At 39.0% G+C, this 19828-nt stretch overlaps 1 protein-coding gene across 2 annotated transcripts in view; it reads right to left on the reverse strand.

Moving 5' to 3' along the window:
- Positions 1 to 19828, reverse strand: part of aff2 (AF4/FMR2 family, member 2) — a 321218-nt gene that overhangs the window by 115763 nt on the left and 185627 nt on the right. For both annotated transcript variants that reach the window (XM_017692144.2, XM_017692143.2), the window contains 3 exons: positions 16638 to 16724; positions 13111 to 13147; positions 11616 to 11670 (listed from right to left, as the gene is read on the reverse strand). In XM_017692144.2, coding sequence (XP_017547633.1) covers positions 11616 to 11670; positions 13111 to 13147; positions 16638 to 16724 — 179 coding nt within the window. The remainder of the gene's footprint in view (positions 1 to 11615; positions 11671 to 13110; positions 13148 to 16637; positions 16725 to 19828) is intronic.

Below are 19828 nucleotides of genomic sequence, written 5' to 3' on the forward strand. Positions count from 1 at the left end.
GAGCCTAGCCAGTGGTGCCCCCAGATCAGCTCTGCTCCAGATCTGTCAACACAGCACTCGTCTGCAGAGCAGCTCAAGAGGTACAGGGTCTTTCACTGTGTTTGCTACTGCCATACACCCCTGCAAAAATATAAGGAACTGGGTGGTGTCCATGTGTGTAAGCATTAGCATAAGCATTATTAGCAAGTGCAAGTGGTCAGGCCTTTACATAAAGTGCTATATAACTGACAATCTGCACTTAGGATCGCAAACTGCACAGGACCTCATACTGCCTGTGCATTCATAAGGCACAGAGTTAAAAATGCACGTCGACAAGCTCGAGACAAAGGAGAAAACATAAGTTCAGTGACGGAGAGATAGCACTGGTAATAAATGAATTCACTATACATTCTACAGGGACGTAATTTTACTCCAGCTAAGAAAACAGAATTGAGAAAACAACAAGGAAGCTGCTCATGCATATTGAGGCTGCATCACAGCAGAGTTCGCACCACGACTTCTCATACATGAGGGAGAGAAGCGCATTTTCAGTTTTCCCATGCATTATACCCACAAACTACATGTTAAGGCTCGTGTGTCAGTTTCGTAAATAAAATGCGTGCCGTACATATATATTTACACACACACACACACACACACACATATATATATATATATATATATATATATATATATATATGTAGGAAAGTGAGCAGGTATAAGGAAGGATCGAGACAAATCGGCAACACTTTCTATGAATGTTACGTCTGTAAGCATCTATAAACACATTTATAATGGTATCATGCATTCATGATGCATCTTACACATGGTTATACATATTTTAAAAAATGAATTGCAATGAATTACACATTATATCCATGTTTATTATGCATTATGAATTGTTAATATAATGTATTATAAGTAGTGTTAATAACGTGTTATACTGCCAGTACCGAAGAACTCAGTGTAAAGACAAGTACAAGGTTTATTTACGTCCTGAAATTTCCAATATTTTATTTCTCACTGCTGGAGCTGTTAGGGCTGCATCTTTGTTGCTTCAGTACTGAATATTCAGATGCTCCAAACTGTAAAATATTGCATATGTAGTGTTAAGTTAATGCCAGGCTAACGGTGGTGCACATTAACAGTGGTGTACATTAACTTTCCCACATTGGGTAAAACACTGATGGCAGCTCTAGTTTAAACTCTGACATTTAAAGCCTGTAATGAGCTTTATTGTGTTTTAGTGTTTCAGTAAATCTTTCAGTAAATACTTCAACTTGAAGCCTCAGTCTTAACACTGGAGGAGGCTTTAGTCCAGTACGCTTCACTTTACTTAGAGACAACTTATAAGCTCTTATAATTTTTTATGAACAGTACTTATAACGCATTATGTTAACAATTCATAATGCACAATAAGCATGGCTATAACATGTAATGCATTTTTAAAATATTTATGGCCATGTTTACAATGCCTTATGAATGCATTATTCATTCATTCATAGAAAGTGTTTGTGACAAATCTTAGCCAACAGATATGTTTTGACTAAATTAAGCCCCATCCAATTATGATCTTTTCTTCAGGCTATTTCACCCTATTGTGCTCTATTTATGGCACTGTCCTAAAGTAAACCAACAACTTGTGCCATTGAGTTTTTAGAACGGTAACAAGCAGATTGCATTGGTTACCTATTTTAACATGGAAACAGCCACTTCTGTAGGCAATAAAAGTGTTCTGACTGCAGGTTAAGCTAGCTTTTACTAAACTTAGGTTAGGCTGGTTGCATGGAAAGTCATGTCATAGCAATCAGTGGCCAGGAGTCCAAAGCATAACTGCATAACTGGCTCAGAATTGAGCATTAGGCTATAAAATCCTCAGCAAGAACATATCGCTGTTGGAAGAAAACCTTGTATCTCCAAAAGGATGAAGAAAAAACCCACTGTACTTTTAATGTAAATCAGTAGAACCAGACTTTTTTTTCAAGTAATTTTACGCCATTTCTTTTAGTCCATTCATCATGAAATTTATATACAATATAAAGGGTAACAGGTATTTTTAAATTGTCAAAAACTGAAAAACAGTCAAATTGCAGATGCAAGGCTTCTTCCAAAAACAGAAATATCCTCTTAAAAGGAATAAAGAAAGATTCTTTGTGATGATGCCACAGAAGAAGGTTCTGTTAAGATCCATTTTTGCAAATGAGATGTGTGAAATCTTGGACTTTCAAGACCTTTCACATAATGTAAAAGTTCTATACCTGTATTTTTTTTATAGACAATCACATTTAAGCCAATAACCATTTAGGAACGTTTATGTAAACCTTTATTTATAAGACTGTAAGCGCAGGTATCTGATGGTAACTCTTCAGAGACTTCCTGCAGTGTTGATTTGGCTCGGCTGGCAGGAGTCATTTCAGTGAGGCAGCAGGTTTGTAGTGAAAGCAGTACAGATAAAACGATGTAAACAGATCACGGTGGATAAGTGTACAGATCGGTGGGCAAGAGCAGACTGAGGGCCCCCCCTCCGCCTCTGCCTGCTGCCCTGGGGAAAGTTTGATTAAAGAGCCCCTGACGGACGGCTGCTCCGGAGGCTGCCTCCACCTCCAGCCGGCCCCGTTCATCCATCCTCACACAACCCCTGCCTCCATCCACTGGATTATTTAGATTGGCCCCGAGCCATTTCCGACTCAGCTTCAGAGTCCACTGGAGTGTCATGTCAAGAGAGTCTGCGCTAACGTTTGGGAAGAAAAAAGTCCCCCCTGCCCGGTCTCTCCCCTCCTCTGTCTCTTCGAGAGGCAGGATTCGGTTGTCTGTATTTATCTTCACAACCGAGGCAATGTCAGAGCCTTTTAAAACTTCTGCCTAACAGGGATAAAACAAGTACTTTGCTATGCCATGAATTCAAATTAGGGTCTGGTCATGAAAAGGATGAGGGGAAAATACCTCTCTTCTAATTTTTTTGATAGAAGTAAAGATGAAATCCTTATGATACATATATTTCTTGGTCTTGACTCAATCAGAGAAAAGATAAAAACTGCAGTGTGCATCCATCTCCTTGAATACAACTGATTTAAGGGAATAGTTCTGCAAAAACAAGTCTACAGTATTTTCCCCGAATGGCAAGACATGTCTGATGTCTGCAATCCTTCTTTCTGACACTGTATGTAATACAAAAGTGGACAAAAGTAAAGCTAAACCGGCAGTTGTAGTGAATTACTTCACTTGTCCTTTTTTGTAAACATAGTGTGTCATACAGCGTCACAAGTCAGTCTATCAGATTACTGATTACTTAACAACTCAGCATAGTTGGGATAGTGTGTAATGACTTAGGCATGTAGTTTGCGAGCGACTTCAGAGACTAAACATGTCATTGCCAATCAACTACACTTGGGGTAACAGGAAAATTTTTCCAAATTGCTGCTCTAAGGGAAGACAAACTGCAACAAGCTTCCCTTTTCTGCCTTTCTCTTTTGTTCTTTTTGTTGGCTGCTTGTATTTTATCCCTGGTTGTCATGGTGCTAGCTGGAATCTTAATCCAGTGAGTGTAGGGTCAGTGCGGGCCGTCAGATGCTGCTTCTGAGGCCACGACCGACCGGAGACCCGCTCAACATCATTAGAGAGCAGAAACCCACTCAGCCAGGCTGAAAACCACATCCTTTTGTTCCCATGTCTGACAAATATAGCCAAAACATGCTGCTTCTCCTGCCCTCAGTCCAGTTCACTAATTATTCCTAACGAATCCTGGGCTGATGGCTCTTTGATTTGATTTCACTGTGTAGATGGAGTGTAATGTATATGTACAGTGATTAGTTGTCAGTTGTGATGGACATGCTTTTTGTGTTGGCAGAAAGTCACAGGGTTGCAGGACCGTAGTTAAGAGGATCATACATTTAATTTGGTTGTATTCAAATGTATGACTGGTACTACATATTTACATTTACAGCATTTATGTACATCTCTTCCGCTGACTTGTCAAAACAAAGATGATTGAGATGTAAACTAAGTCATTTAGCTCAATTTGAGAGATAATTACCAGGTCTCTAAAATATCCTACAGAAAGTTATGGCATTATATGGTTACGGATGCTATGTCTACTGCCTGAGACATTGTTTTATTGGACTTCTGAGAAATGGTTTTGGCCTAAAACTTATTTTTAAAATCTATTCATGACGAGAGGATGCTGTAAGACCAGAAATCTCCAGTTTTACCAACACTATCACCATCACCTACAGAAACGTTATTATTGCTATAGTTGTGCTGCAGAAATCATGACTCCTAGGCTCCTGGCTTTCAACACAACTGTAAAGAAAACCATCTCATATACACACACACACACACACACACACACACACACACACACACACACACACACACACACACACACAGTACTGTGTGTAGTGTGTAGTTTGTGTTTATTTGCTGAGAAAGTGTTAATATTTGAATAAAGAAAATGCATATACTTATTTAATAATTAATAAATGATATGTATTTAATAAATAGTGATTTTCTGGATGTTTAACCATTTCCAAGCCTCTCCTCGAGGAAGCCCAGTATTATATGTAGCTAAAAAGCAGCTCCTGGTTTGACCAATCAGAGCTTCAATAAACTGAGCTCATGATGTAACGGATGATATTAACGAGTCTCTGTGGCGGTTGTGAAGGTGTCGAGGAAAAATATGGACCCAAGAAATTCTTGTTACTTTGTATTGTTTTTATGTTTATTTGAATTATGAATACGACTTTATTTTGATGTATATTGTGATAAACTCACAGCTGAGGTAGATTGTTTAAAAATTTGCTTAGATGCCTACAAATTTTGCACAGTAGTGTATGTATAAATGGTTAATGTCTAATGTCTAAATATCTGGCAACACAAGTAGGTCCACCTCACAGTCAATATGTCCAAATTGTGCCCAATTGTGTCGTTGTCCCTCCCTGGTGTCATGTGACTCATTAGAGTAACAAGGTTCCAGGTGTGAATGGGGAGCAGGGCTGTTAAATTTGGTGTTTTGGGTACAATTCACTCATACTGGCCACTGGATATTGGGTACTGGGCACCTTATGGTAAAATAGAATTGCTGCTCTCCACAAAGATGACCTAGGCTATAAGAAGACTGCTAACACCCTGAAACTGAGCTATAGCACACTGTATGTACATAAACACAGGACTAAACAGAGGACCAGCAGAGACAGCGTTGATGTGACAACAATACGCACTTACAATGTATCTGAAACACTTCACATGGGCCTGAGTTTAAAACATTCTACACAGGTGTAGTTATATCTTGCACAAAAAAATAGTATTCATAAAACAGTAATGCGGTCTTATCATGACTTATAGTGCACTGCATCTTCATACACACAAGTGCATCCAATACTGGGAGCTTAAATAATGTTGTTTTGTTGGTAAATATTCTTTCATCACATATTTGCAGCTCTTGACTCCATTGTTAGTCTCATAACAACATACCTTTGAAATGTTACCAAAATGTACACTGGTTTTAAAAGGTGGATAAAAATTGGCCAATCAGCTTTAGTAAGTCAAGTGAAATACGTAATCAGTCCTACTTAAAGTATACTTGAAGGTGAAGTATATTTTGTTGTTTTTCAGGCGTGTAGCCCATTAACTGCATATTTAGACCTATGGGCCGGTTTCAGACGGGGCAGAATGCAACCCTTTTGCACAGGAGATTGCGATAAAAAGGTTGACCCAAGATATTTGAAGTCATCCACCTTTACGACCTCTACTGCTTGCATCTTCACCTTTCCACCTGCCTCCCTCTCATTCACACACAAGATCGAACTATACATGGTTTTCTAAATGATCTGTTATGAAACGATTTTTCGCATATAGTCTACAGGACAAGGGGTACAAAACGGTTCTTGGCTTGGACATATGGGTTTAGAAAAAAACTACAATTGGTATAATACCTTTATATTATGTGGAGGTTCTTTAAACGTATCATCCATTGATAGGTTCTTCAACGGCCCAAAAGTGATTCCTCTATGGCTTTATTGCTCCAAAGAACCCTTTTGGCATCTTTTAAGAGTGGAATTCAGTTGCTACAGCACTTTAGATACTCTCTGTGCTAACATGATAAAGTGTTAACAGCATCATATCAATGAATGTAGATAAACAGTGAATATACTGCATATGACTGTGTGTGCATATGAATGAGCAGCATGATGAGTAACGCAAAGAAGCAGAAAATAACAGAGAAGAAAGCTGGCTGAGAAGGGCAGAACTAGCTGGTGGCAGCGAGTGGCCACAGTGGTCCGTTTTCTCTTTGCTGTCTCTCTCGGTCGGGGAGAATGGCGGCACTTGAGTGTGACTAATGTCGGGTTTGGAGTAAATTACAGTGCTGATCACCGGCACTCGTGAGGAGGTTACAGAACGGCCGATCCGCTGGGGAAAAGTGCCATTTTATGACTTCCCACCACGGTAAACTTCAAATTAATGCCCCTGTACCCTCCGCCTAATGGACGATTGTGGCTCAAGAGGGACAGATTGAAGCGCTAAAGGTTTATACGATGGCGCATTGAAATCTTCCACATTGGACTTAAAGCCTCTGTGAGATGCTCGGAGGAAAACGACCGCTGACGGCCGATGGACTTGTGAGAGATGACAATTACTGAACGGGGCTGTAATCACTGGATGATATTTCACCCAATTTTAAACAACTCCTGTGTAAGGCCAAAAGTTCTCATATAGACAAAGACACAAATCATAGAGTTATGAAAGTTGCTGTAAGTATGAAAGGTACATAAATAAAGCAAATTATTTGCAGACTCAGGGTTTATTGCATAAACTATAAGTGTTAAAAAAGCATCTTTGACACTAAACAAAAGAATCTCTCAATGCATAATTCCTAAAATGAGACATTTATACCAATTTATACCAGGTTTATACCAATCCAAGGTTTTTCTGAGAATTGCACATCCAAGTCGACCTGTTTTTAAGCACATCTCCAAAGAAAGACAAAGAAAAATAACATTGGCTGGATATCTACATTTAAATGATCTTACAAACAGTGCTACAACAAGCAGTTTAAGGTCTTTGAAGGCATGTACACAATTGCCCTTATTTTCCCAACCTGCTGAAAGATTAAAGGCATCACAAAGAAATACTGCATTCTCACTGCGTTTAAAGCCTGAACTTTGATCAGAACTTACTGTTGTCTTCCTTGCTTTTTTATTATGCCAGAGATTTCCTTGATATCCTTGTTTGTCTAATCTTAAGCTCACCACCCTTAGATATCTGAGTTCCTCTAAATTCATTACACTTTCCATTGAACAAAACAAGGCTACATGTCCTCAATAAGAAGCAATGTTCTGTTTTATGAGAAGTAAAATACAATAGACTTATAATAAGGCCATAACTTAGCATCTGATTATAAAACTGCACTCATTAGGATCTGAAAGAAAAGAACTGCCACTACATCATTTAGCTATGCTTGGGTTTAGCTATGCTAAGCATTTAGCTATGCTTACCTACATATGGGTCTAGTGGTATTTGTGTAAAAGTGTGGCATTTTAGCATTTTCAAGATACACTGATGAGCCAAAGCATTATGAGTACCTGCCTAATGTGCCAAGGGTCCTCAGCCTGCTACCAAAACGGATTTGGCCTGTCAAGGCATGGACTCTACAAGACCTCTGAGACCTCTGGTATCTGGCACCAAGATGTTAGCAGTAGATCCTTTAAATCCTGTAAGAAGTGAGTTGAAGATACCGTGGATTGGACATCCTCCTATTGCTCGATTGGATTGAGATCTGGGGAATTTGGTGGCCAGGACAACACCTTCAACTCTAACTATTCCTGGATGATAATGTGCAGTGTGGTGCACTGTCCTGCTGAAGGAGACCACTGGTATGAGGGAGTCTGACTGCCAGGAAGGGGTGTGCCTGGACTGCAATAATATTTAGGTACGTGGCATGTGCCAAATGGCCTTCCACATGAATGTCCTGGACAGGGGTTTCCCAGCCTAACGCTGCTTAGAGCATCACGCTCCATCCACAAATTTGCCTCTTCCCACAGTGCATCCTGGTCCCATTACTTCTCCAGGTAAATGCTGCCCATGTACTTGGTCGTCCACATACCTGCCCATCCAAGTAGACCTGAGGATTTGATATCATTATCGTTTTACTGCCCAGCCCTACATCCAAATGATGTAAAAGTAAACGGAACTCATTGCACCTGGTGAGCTTCGACCATTGCGGCGACCAAGGCCCCGTTCCTACTCTTGAAAGTGCTTTTGATGGTGGACAGGGGTTAGCATGGGCGCTCTGACTAATCTACAGCTATGCAGCCCCATACGCAGCATGTGCACTGTGTGTTGTGACACATTTATTCCATATCCATCACTTAAATTTTCTGTGATTTGTGCCACAGTAGTGTTCCTGTCGGTTTGAACCAGATAAGACGGGCTTCATTGTGCACACATTGATGAGGCTTGGGCACCCAACCCCTCTCCCGTATCCAACAGCTCGGCTTTGAAAACTGACTGTTCACTTATTGTCTAACATACACTGATCGCGCATAACATTATGACCACCTCCTTGTTTCTACGCTCATTGTCCATTTTATCAGCATCACTTACTATATAGGTCAGGATCCCCATGGACCCTCACACAGCAGGTACTATTTGGGTGATGGATCATTCTCAGCACTGCAGTAACACTGACGTGGTGGCGGTGTGTTAGTGTGTGTTGTGCTTGTACGAGTGGATCAGACACAGCAGTGTTGTTGGAGTCTTTAAACAACTCAGTGTCACTGCTGGACTAAGAATAGCCCACCAACCAAAAATATCCAGCCAACAGCTTCCTGTGGGCAGTGACCACTGATGAAGGACTAGAAGATGACCAACATAAATTGTGCAGCAGCAGATGAGCTGTCGTCTCTGACTTTACATCTACAAGATGGACTGACAAGGTAGGAGTGTCTAATAGAGTGGACAGTGAGTTGACACAGTGTTTAGAAACTCTAGCAGCACTGCTGTGTCTGATCCACTCATATCAGTGACTCACTAAAATACCACCATCACGTCAGTGTTACTGCAGTGCTGAGAATGATCCACCACCCAAATAGTACCTGCTCTGTGAGGGTCCATGGGTGTCCTGACCACTGAAGAACAGGGTAAAAGGGGGCTAACAAAGTATCAGAGAAACCGATGGACCACAGTCTGTAACTGTAGAACTACAAAGTGCAGCTAAACAGTAAGTGGAGCTGATAAGATGGACAATGAGCACAGAAACAAGGAGGTGGTCATAATGTTATGTTTGATCAGTGTATCTCAGACCTTTATATGAGCTGTTGTTACAAGATAATGTTAATCACATAACCAAAACATTGGTCATAATGTTTTGGCTCATCCCAAAAAACAACATAAACATACATTATTCAATATTATATATATATTATATATATATTATAATTCATTATACAAACAAACGCTGTTAAAGTACATTACAGAAATACATGACACTCAGTGAAATGACACAAAAGTACACTTCACAAGCAGTAAGGGGGCCCTGGAGGACGGAAGATTCTCAGCTTAAATGCAAAGAGTACAGTGCATTTGTTTCTTTATACACTGCGCATCTAGTGTTTGCAGCAGTAGAGGGAAAAAAACGGTGACATGACTTGACCCATAGTCAATGTGCTCAGCTGTGGCAGACAAAGTCGGTATTGACAGAAATGTTCTTGCCCCGAGGCAGTCTCGCTCTAAATATTTGGACTGGTTAAATCATTTAAGGCTTCCCTCGAATAACTGGCATGTAATTGAGGGGAACAAAAGCAGAGTCATCTTGCCTTCAGCGGGCAAAAAAAACACAAAAAGCTAAAGAAAGGGCAGCAAAAACAGGATCAAACAGACGGATGCCACAAATGTTGGCGACAAATGCTTATGGCTCTGTGTCTGCCTTTGGCCTAAGAACGAAGAGACGCGTTTGATTCAGATCAACAGATAACTGTGTTTCTAAGTAGCTCCAGAAGCCAAACAATGCAGCATTCTTCTACGTGTCTGGCAGTTCAAACCACCTCCACCCCCCATCCCTCGCACCCCCATGAGAAGATATCTCTAAGCTGATGGATACATTAGGCTCGGATTCAATTTGTCTAGATCTGTCACATCTGTTTAGCCAGTCAGATTTCGCCCGTTGCTCGCTGGGCCATGTGTTAGACTTGTGTGGCACGCAGCATTAGCAACAGAATGTGGGCTGTTGCTGTTTTCTTCTAGTTTTCAAAGAACATGTTTATACTTACTAAGAAAAGCTACTTACAGAGAATTTTTGTATTATTAACAGGTTCTCAGGAAACAGACACAGCGATACCAAGAAAGATAAAATTAAATACGCTGAATAGAACATCAAGGCTAAACCTTCTGTGACTGTAATGTTTCCTTGAAGCACTTTATTAAACAGTACATAAACAAAGTGGCTGTTTATCAACTATATAATCATAACTAATGTAAATGTACAGTGCTATTATGATAAAGTGATGTAAACAGTATCAGTCAAAAGTGTGGACACACTTAAGAATACTTTTTCATTATTTTTAGAATAATACTGAAGACACAACGACACTCTGAAAGTGAAGTGCTAATTAATAACAAACTTACCTGTATTAACACTTTTTATGTCATATTATCCACTGATTTAACACATTCTGTGTTACAAGTGACCCAAAACGTGTCGTCTCCAATTGAACACACTGATGGCTTTGACTTAAGAGTGTATGAAATTACACATATGGAATACAGCATTGTGCAAAAGTTAGTTTATCTTAGTTTCAGTCAAAACTGACATTAAATACAAGTTATAAAGTTTCCAATCTCAGGGAAAAAAAGTCCATCTCTTTTTCTCAGTGAGGTTCTTCTTGGTAGCTTCACATCCTTTCACACCCATGGCATTGAGTGGAAGGATGGACAAGAAACACCTGTGGATGTTTTCAGGTCTGAAGCAGCTTGATTTTCTCCTCTCTCTCAAAGATGAAAGCTTTAAGTGCTGTTTATCTGATGTCAGTTGACAGTTCTGGTGTCTACCAGGCCTTGGATGGTTGTTGCACTTTTCATGACCTTTTAATACTTTTTTGAACTCCAGCAAGTTATAAAATAAATCAACTTTTTTCCACAATACTGTACCATCAATCAGGTGTGTCCAGACTTTTGACTTGTGCTGTTCATGCAAAATTTCTTGTAAATATATCACATTATATATGCAGGTATATGTATAAAACATAACAAATCACAGTGTTGTGGACTGTCTACGTGGAATGTCTATAGGGCCCTTAACAAGCAGTGCTAAAAAAAAACCTAAGGTAGTTTACTCATGGGTTTCAAAGTGGAGCCTAGGGAAGGGTAGTAAGCGTCACAGACACATGTGTCCTTCGCAAATCAGTATATGTATGTAAAATATGCGTGTACTGTTGTAATTCTCGATGGTTTGCGCCTGTGGTGAAGTGAACTAGTGCCAGCTGCAGTGTTTGTTTGTCGAGACGGTTTCTCTCAGCTGGGAATGGAGCGGGCTCCTCTAGGGGACTTATTTTGCAAAGGAACAAAGCTCAGACTCTGCCCCACTCTCTCCGTCTCTCCATCTCCCTGGGGCACCTTCTCAAATAATTAATCAAATGAATACTCACGACTTCTGTGGCACCGACTTGGTCGCGGGCTTGTTACCAGGAACATTACAGCGCTCTGCCAAAAGAATGCACATGTAAATGTCAGAGAGCGGGTTTTTGATTAAGCGCCGGCCAAGAGGCGGCTGAAAATCAGCTTGGCATGGGGCGCGACGTGTCACAAGACATTCTGCTTCTGTTTTTTTTGTTCCATTACGGTTTGTAAAAAATGATCTGCTGGGTGCTGCCTTCTGACATGCTTGACACTGTTTAACAGACACAAAGGGAATTCTTTATAGCTGTCCTCAAATATGTCTTCAAATATTCTCTTCCTCACCAAAAAGCCTTATTTTCTTCTTACAAAAATATAAAATCACCCTTACTCCACTGCCCCCCCCCCACAAAAAAATAAAAAAAACTTCAAATAATTAAATATGACTTAATGAATAAGCAGGTGAATGAAACAGGATGCTTAAACTTAATTAGAGACAACCTACAGGATACTGTTGTTGAAATATGTCGTGTTGAAATATATGTAAGTGTGGTAAAACAACAAATTGACAAATATAATGACCTAAATGTCTTATGAACCCTATGTTTGTTAACTATCTAATATCACCAAGTTTTGTCTTTAATAAGATGAGGAAAGATTTTGTTTTCTTAGTCACTCAACTAGTACCTGCTGCTTCTAGCATATGTCGTAGCTACGCCTGCAAAAGCAATAAATATCACCGTAAAATTACAGTAAAATACTGCTTACTAGAACCTTAACACTAAATAACAGTAAAATAGCAGCTTTATACGACAACTCCACAGTCGTCTTCTGCACCACAGGATCTGTGATCTGTGATCTATGCAGACATATACACACATATACACACACACACACACACACATATATATATGTATGTGTGTGTGTATGTGTGTTTATATCTTTAGCACAATAAAACTTCTAAAAAGTCTTTAAAACACCTAAATCTGAATAATCAGAATAAAAACATAATTTTATTAAAATATTGACCCCTTTTTAACTCAGAATAGCAGCCTTACTACAGCCTAACAGTAACATCACAGTAATTTGCTGAGTTATTACAGAAAATATCTTAAGATTTATAGTTATCCCCAATAAAAGCATAAACGTACGGTATTTTACTGTACAAAATGTAAAACATTGTAAATTCCTAGCAAAAAATTAAAGCAGAAATGTGATCCATCATATAGTTTTACACAACTTGTATTATTTTTAATGAATCAGTATTTATGTCTTATTGCCTGACATTTTATCCACCTCAAGAAAGCTTGCAAACCTTCATGTGAATTTTGCAGATTTGATTTGATGTTACCTGTTTGACGTTTCCATGAGTCTTTTTCATTCAGTATGCCAAAATACGCATAAAAATATGTTGATGGAAACCCGGCTAGAGCTGCTGCGACTGGTTAGTGAACTAGTCTATACTATAGAGACAGTGCTAGAATTTCATATTGAATAATGTGGAAGTGAATGGAGGACTCTACTCACTTTGTCCATTGTATCCTGCTGTTACGTGCTGAGGGTCCTGTGGAGAAGAGCGAGTGATAGGGGGAGAGAGAGAGAGAGAGAGAGAGAGAGAGAGAGAGAGAGAGAGAGAGAGAGAGAGAGAGAGGGTGAGAGAGAGAGAATTTTAAACCTGGTAGAGTGAAGCAAAGCCATGTTTAACACACATGGAGGAGCTATGGATGGGCAATATTCCTGCTGATGGCTTTAATTGATTTTACACTAATACAATTAGAAGCAGCGCACAAATCACACTTCAGCGGGAGAGCAGAGGAGAGATGACTACACTAGTAGATAGCACCATTAAATCAGGATTTATAGAGTCAGCTTATTATTAGCCATGTCACTCGGGTCAACTTATGCCAGTCAGACCATGTCCTATTAAGAGGCAAATAACAGGGACTTTAGCACTGAGAATGAAGCGTCATGGGATTTGAGTGGAACTTGAGAACGCACACACACTCGGATAAGCACAGACACAGAGGGGATGACATCTTGAAGGCATGGGCACAGAAAAAATTGTGACAATTTGCAGCAGAATGATTCATTTTAATAGGCACACTATTTCACAGGGGCTTATTATTTCTAAACCCAGTAGGTTATCTCTCAGGGGTACAGAAGGTTTGGGAAAGATTTCATAATAACGCATTAAGACACAGGAGGTAGTGTTAAAATAATAATGATAATTATTGAAATCAAACATTTTTCCTATATGAACAACACACAATCTTAGATATTGTCAATAAAATATAAACTCTGCCACTATGTTGCCATTCGCCTCAAGGGCTTGACTTGAATTATTGCTACTTTGGCAAGCTAGGTGGCAACATGTGCCTTTTAGTCACCATAGAGAAGAAGTCTAGCCGTTCACTCACAACAGCTCAAACGATCACTTAACTCCTTAAGTTTTCAAGCTTATTATATACTAAAGCTTACAATTCAGTAACTACAGGAACTTCAATGCAAACTAATGAAGCTATTCTTAGGTTACAGAAGTGTGCAATAAAACTTTAACATGCATGTAACCGAGAAGAGATGCAGAAATGCTATTCCTGTAAGACAACAGTTCTCAAACTTGTCTAAGGCTTCCCTTATGGATAGTAAGTAATACTGCAGCAGATGCACCGGGACCTTGTCTTTCTTTTATTACACATTTCTATAACCTGAAAACATCTCAACCAGTTTTCATTTAAGTCCCTGTACTTACTGAGTAATAAGCTTCAGTATGATAAGCCAGGAAATTTAAGGGATTAAAGGCAACTGCTTTTTATAAATGTACCATTTTTACGACTTTTAACTTTAGGATTTTTCTGTAGTGCCCTCAAAAGTCAGCGAGGCCACAAGTCCAGAGAACACTAATTTGGACTGGACATATGCATGACAGTTACACACTAACTAACCATTTTCAGTGCTGAAATTACGGAAGCAAGTTTAAGGAAAATGTTTCAGAACAAGATAAGAGGTCACGTCCTCTTTAGCAACTTAATTCTGCGTTATGTATATATATATATATATATATATATATATATATATATATATATATATATATATATATTGCTTCAAGCTGAGATAGATTTAAAGATCTATGTTGAAAGTAAAGGCCCAGCAAAAGTGAAATGTAGATTTTTTCAATAATTTGGTAATTTATGTTTTATGTTCTGTCTTGGTAATAAATATACTATAAAAAATGTTGTAAATCTACAGTATTTATTTTCCATTGAAATATTTTTATTTTACAGGATCATACTGTAAAACATTAAGCACTTACAGTGGTGTATAACTCTAAATTTATTACAGTGTAAGTACATACATAATATCAGAAAAAGCCTTTCATAACACCAAAAAACCCCCAAAAAAACACTGGGAATCATGCGATATTACGGTCGCATCAAAATCTTGTAATCACTTTTACTTTTTTATCATTTATTTATTTTACTTTACACCTTTTGAAAAAGCCTGCTGACTCTTTCTTTACATAATGTTTCATGAAGGAATCAGTAGAACTGATTCAATATTAAAACCTTTTTGAGAAATATTTTCACTTTAAATTAATGAAACAAAGTGTGGTCTCTGACTTTTGCACACTAATATCATAATTATCTTTACTGAATGATGCATAAAATATATAGTGTGATAAGATGTTTGGTCATATTGCCCAGCCCTAAGCACAATGGCTGGATGGTCTAAGCAGCAACAGATTACACTCTGTCTCACTGAAGTAGAGATGACGTGTAGCCAAAAGAGTCACTCAGTCAAAAAGCATGGCCAAACCACAAAGCCCTGTTCAACACATCTCCCCCTCAATGCTTTGACATCATCCCAGTGACACTGCTCAGGCCTCCAGCTCCCTGACGCCATCTCTGGAAACTTGTCAAGTGACATCAGAGGACAGAGTGACGGGCGGATGTTATGACATCAGCCCGAGGTTCCATAAAATAAATAAATATTTAACTGCTTTCCCCCCTACAGTCCGCAAAATCATCCAGAGTGGGAAGAAGGAAACTGAGTCTTGCTCGGTGGTTTAATAGTAACACTTCATGCGTCACCCCGTGTGGTGGAGAGCTTAGTGAGTGAAACAGAGCAGGAGGTCTACGAACATATGACGTCTTTAATGAGTGAGATCATCATACACTAAAATCAGTATCAGTCTGGACATTTACACAGCTACAGTAATAATGCACTTATACTGAATATCATTTGTAAATAAACACAAAGGTACGGTATAAAGTATGCAACCCTCATTTGTTTGCTGATGTTTCATTTTGAATAATTAAGTATATACCTATTTCATAACTAATTATTACAACACAGCAGGAATGCAAAAGTTTGGGCACCCTGGTGAAAATAAGTACACATGCTCTACAGAGAACAGACCTCACACACCAATATATATACCAATATACCAACACACACAACATAATGGGAAATATTGGAAAAAAAACAAACAAGCAACAAACTCTAAACAAGTATCCACTCATCAGCAATGCAAAATTGATTCATTAATAAATGCAAATAATTTAAACAGATTGTGGTTGTCATTGTTATCAGTTTAGCTCTAATTTCACAGTTCATCAGCTAGCAATGAAGGGGCCCCAGAAAACCCTGCTTAGGGCCCCCAAAAGGCCACTGCCAGCCCTGTATTACACTTGTATATTGTACATCTACATGAGTTCATGCTGAAACAGCTTTTCACTGGCTTCTGTTTTAGAGTCACCAGTTGTTCTATTATAACTAAGAGCAGGGAAACATGCTGAAATGATTGGCTATGGTATTTGACTCTGTGCTAACAGATGCGGCAGATAAATATGAGGCTGAAAAATGCTCAAGCATTCCTTTAAAGACCTTTATTGACCTTTAAGGAGGACCATAACCAGAAAAATAAATGTCTTTCTAATATTTTACTATAAATACTGTTCAATATTTAGTGTGTAAAGACTGGGTAACCTTATGTTTGCATGTGTGTGTGTGTGTGTGTGTGTGTGTGTGGTGTGTGTGTGTGTGTTAGAGTTTACCTTGGAGGGGATGGGAAACTTGGTTTGTTCTGCTTTGCCTGGTGTGTGTATGGCAGTGAGAGGAGGAGGCCAGGAATGGGTCATTTCCTGCAAGAGAACAACATTCAAGCAGGTTAATGTGCTGCTTCACACACAGAGAGACTTGTTTTTGTACAATGTGAGGACCTGGAGTCATTCAAATATCCATATGCATTATTATAATTACAGTACTGCCTAAAAGCACGTGTAGGCGTTAAGACATTGTTACTGAGAAAAGGAAATGGACAAAAAAGCTTCAGCAGTGTCAAAAAATATCCCCGCAGTCCTCCAAGTGTTAAGACCGTTTTGTAAGTCCTAAAAAGATAGTTTAGCCATGTTTTTCTGCGGTTTACCAGGGTATTTTTGTCCTCAAAATGTTTGAAAACAAACAAGTGTGTGCACACACACACACACACACACACACACACACACCACTGTTTGCACATTCTAAACATCAACATTAACACGGAATACCTACAGGCTAGAGATGGAGCCAGAGCAATCCAGTAATTACTGCTGCTCATAAGCAAATGGAAATTCATCCATATTCATGTGTCAGATGAAAAAGCAGCACTGGTAATAGGCTCCTTAACCTTCTGTGTAATTGTAGGCTGCATCTTTCTCTCTTTCATATATTGTCTTTCATGTGGCCCTTTTGACTGCCTCTAGACTGCTCGTGTGTGTGTGTGTGTGTGTGTGTGTGTGTGTGTGTGTGTGTGTGTGTGTGTGTATCTCCAGGTGTACTGCCTGATACAGAAGAGCACGAGAATGCAGACAAGGTCTGGCCCCAATAACTCAAAACCCTCGAGTAATCATTTGTTACGTTGGCCCCCCTTTTGCTGATTTAGTATTTAGAAATTCCTGAAATGTTCAGAGTTACATGCGTATTTATCACCTAACAAAACATTCTGTCTTAAAACACCAGAAGAAAAATGGCAATTACTAAACGACGGAGGTGACTGGTTATAAAAATACCATGTCATACCAATGTAACGTGATTTAAAGGATGAAAACACCCACACACCCCATCTCCCACAGGTTTCCCCTTTTCTTGAATGTCTGGAGCAAGAAAAGTTGTAATATTTGATATTATTTATATTTAGCTGTTGCTAAACCTGTGAGAAAATGTCACAGAATAATTGTGTGTGACTCACTGTGCTAAACAGCCGGTCGCCTCTTAATTTCGGTTTGATTCATATTATTATACAATTGATCTGAAATGGAAAAATGTTACATTAGAGAGCAAATAATGGTTTGGTTAATATTTTCCCAATGCAGTGTGAGCTTAGCATGAAAAAAAGAGGAATAAAAATCAGCCATTGGCCAAAGATGTTGGAACTGACTGTAAATATTTATGATGCCATCATTATAAGTTACCAATAGAAAACTGGAATATTTTAATCTATTTTGATCTAAAATGAACTAACATACATAAAATGATGTTTACTTATGACATAGAATGATTACTGTTTTTGGGGTGGTATTGAGAATTAATGCTGGAAGCCTGTAAAATGTTTATGGGGTCAGCTCTAACGCAGAGTAAAGAAAATATTTGTGTGTGTGTGTGTGTGTGTGTGTGTGTGTGTGTGTGTGTGTGTGTGTGTGTGTGTGTGTATCTGCTATATTAGCCTCATCAGAGTGAATATGAACATGTGTGTGTGTGTGTGTGTGTGTATATATCTGCTATATTAGCCTCATCAGAGTGAATATGAACATGTGTGTGCGTGTGCGTGTGTGTGTGTGCGTGAGTGAATATGTGCAGCAGCCCTCAAGCTCATCTTCTGAACGCGCGTAAGCCTTTTAGCATTCAGAGCACGCTTTTCCCACTCTTACCACTGCCCCCCCCACATGCCTCACACCTCACACATGCCATATATTTTCACTTCTCATACAGTCTCACACTGAGTGCATTACCACATGCTCCCATGACACTATGCAAACACTCAACACTGCGTCTCTTTAAGGGCTGCTGTATGTGGAGCTGTTCAGACTTAGAAATGAAGGTGAAACAGAGGAAGATAATCACCATTTGTCAAGTACCAAAGGCAGTTAGTGTGTGAAATACAGTAAACGTATCATTCGGAACATCCCAGTCCAGTTTTCATGCCCCTTTGATCTGATCTGATTCGCATATGTTAATGTTAAACATCATCCAATGATAATAGAATCCATTTTATTTATTTGTGGCCACTCAATTTAAATATGATGTGCCGGGTTGCTGTTTACCACTGTGCTCATAATGTGACAATCTGGACTAATAGATTTTGTTCTCAGCTTATTATCCAATCTGACTGACCTCCCTGATGATTTAACTACGAGTCATTTTAAAATTAAGCAGTAAAATCAATTATACACACTCTGAATTGATATCTGATTTCCATCACCATGTTATAGTGTCGATAATACGCTGTGATTTAACATGCCTGCAAAACATCTCTGTAGTCTTCATTCTGTGGTTGCTGTCATGCTCATACATCGCTGCTGTCGGACCAAAACCTTGTATCTCGTTTTTCAGTTTTTGACATAATTTGAGAAAACCTACTGTCTGTTATATTGTGTATAAATTTAAAGATGAATGGATCAAAAGAAATGGCCTAAAATTACTTGGAACATGGTTTTTGCTTCTCCTATAAAGCTACCCTTTTGGAGATATGATTTTTTGTTCTGACAACAGCAAAATGAAAGTCCAAGTAGTAATTTGACACTATTGCATCTTGTCGTAAACAAAAAATGTTCCAAAGCCAACATTTTCACTGTATTGACATTTTCCCCAAACGTCACAGGATTCGCTGAATGACGAAGATTTTCTACTGATATTGGCCTGATGCCAATGCTCAGTGTGAGTGCTCAGTGTGAGTGCTCAGTGTGAGTGCTCAGTGTGAGTGCGACCTCTAGCTCCATTCTTTTAGTTTTTAAACTTCCTGTTATTGTTAGCGACAGTTTTGAGTCAAAACAGGCCCAGTAAAGTAGAAACTGAGACATTCATTTTTAACCAGTTGTGACTTGCAAGTGAAAAATGCATATAGCTGTTATAGACTTGAAGCATTATAGCCAGTAGTTTTCATTTCCCACTGCAAAATAGTTTGCAAAATAGACCACTTTGTTAGCAGCCTTGGCTTAACAGAGCTCATACCCAATCCAGTAAAATGTCCTAGGAGTGGCTATGATCCCTA

The sequence above is a fragment of the Pygocentrus nattereri genome, chromosome 8 (assembly GCF_015220715.1).
Source record: "Pygocentrus nattereri isolate fPygNat1 chromosome 8, fPygNat1.pri, whole genome shotgun sequence".
Taxonomy (NCBI): domain Eukaryota; kingdom Metazoa; phylum Chordata; class Actinopteri; order Characiformes; family Serrasalmidae; genus Pygocentrus; species Pygocentrus nattereri.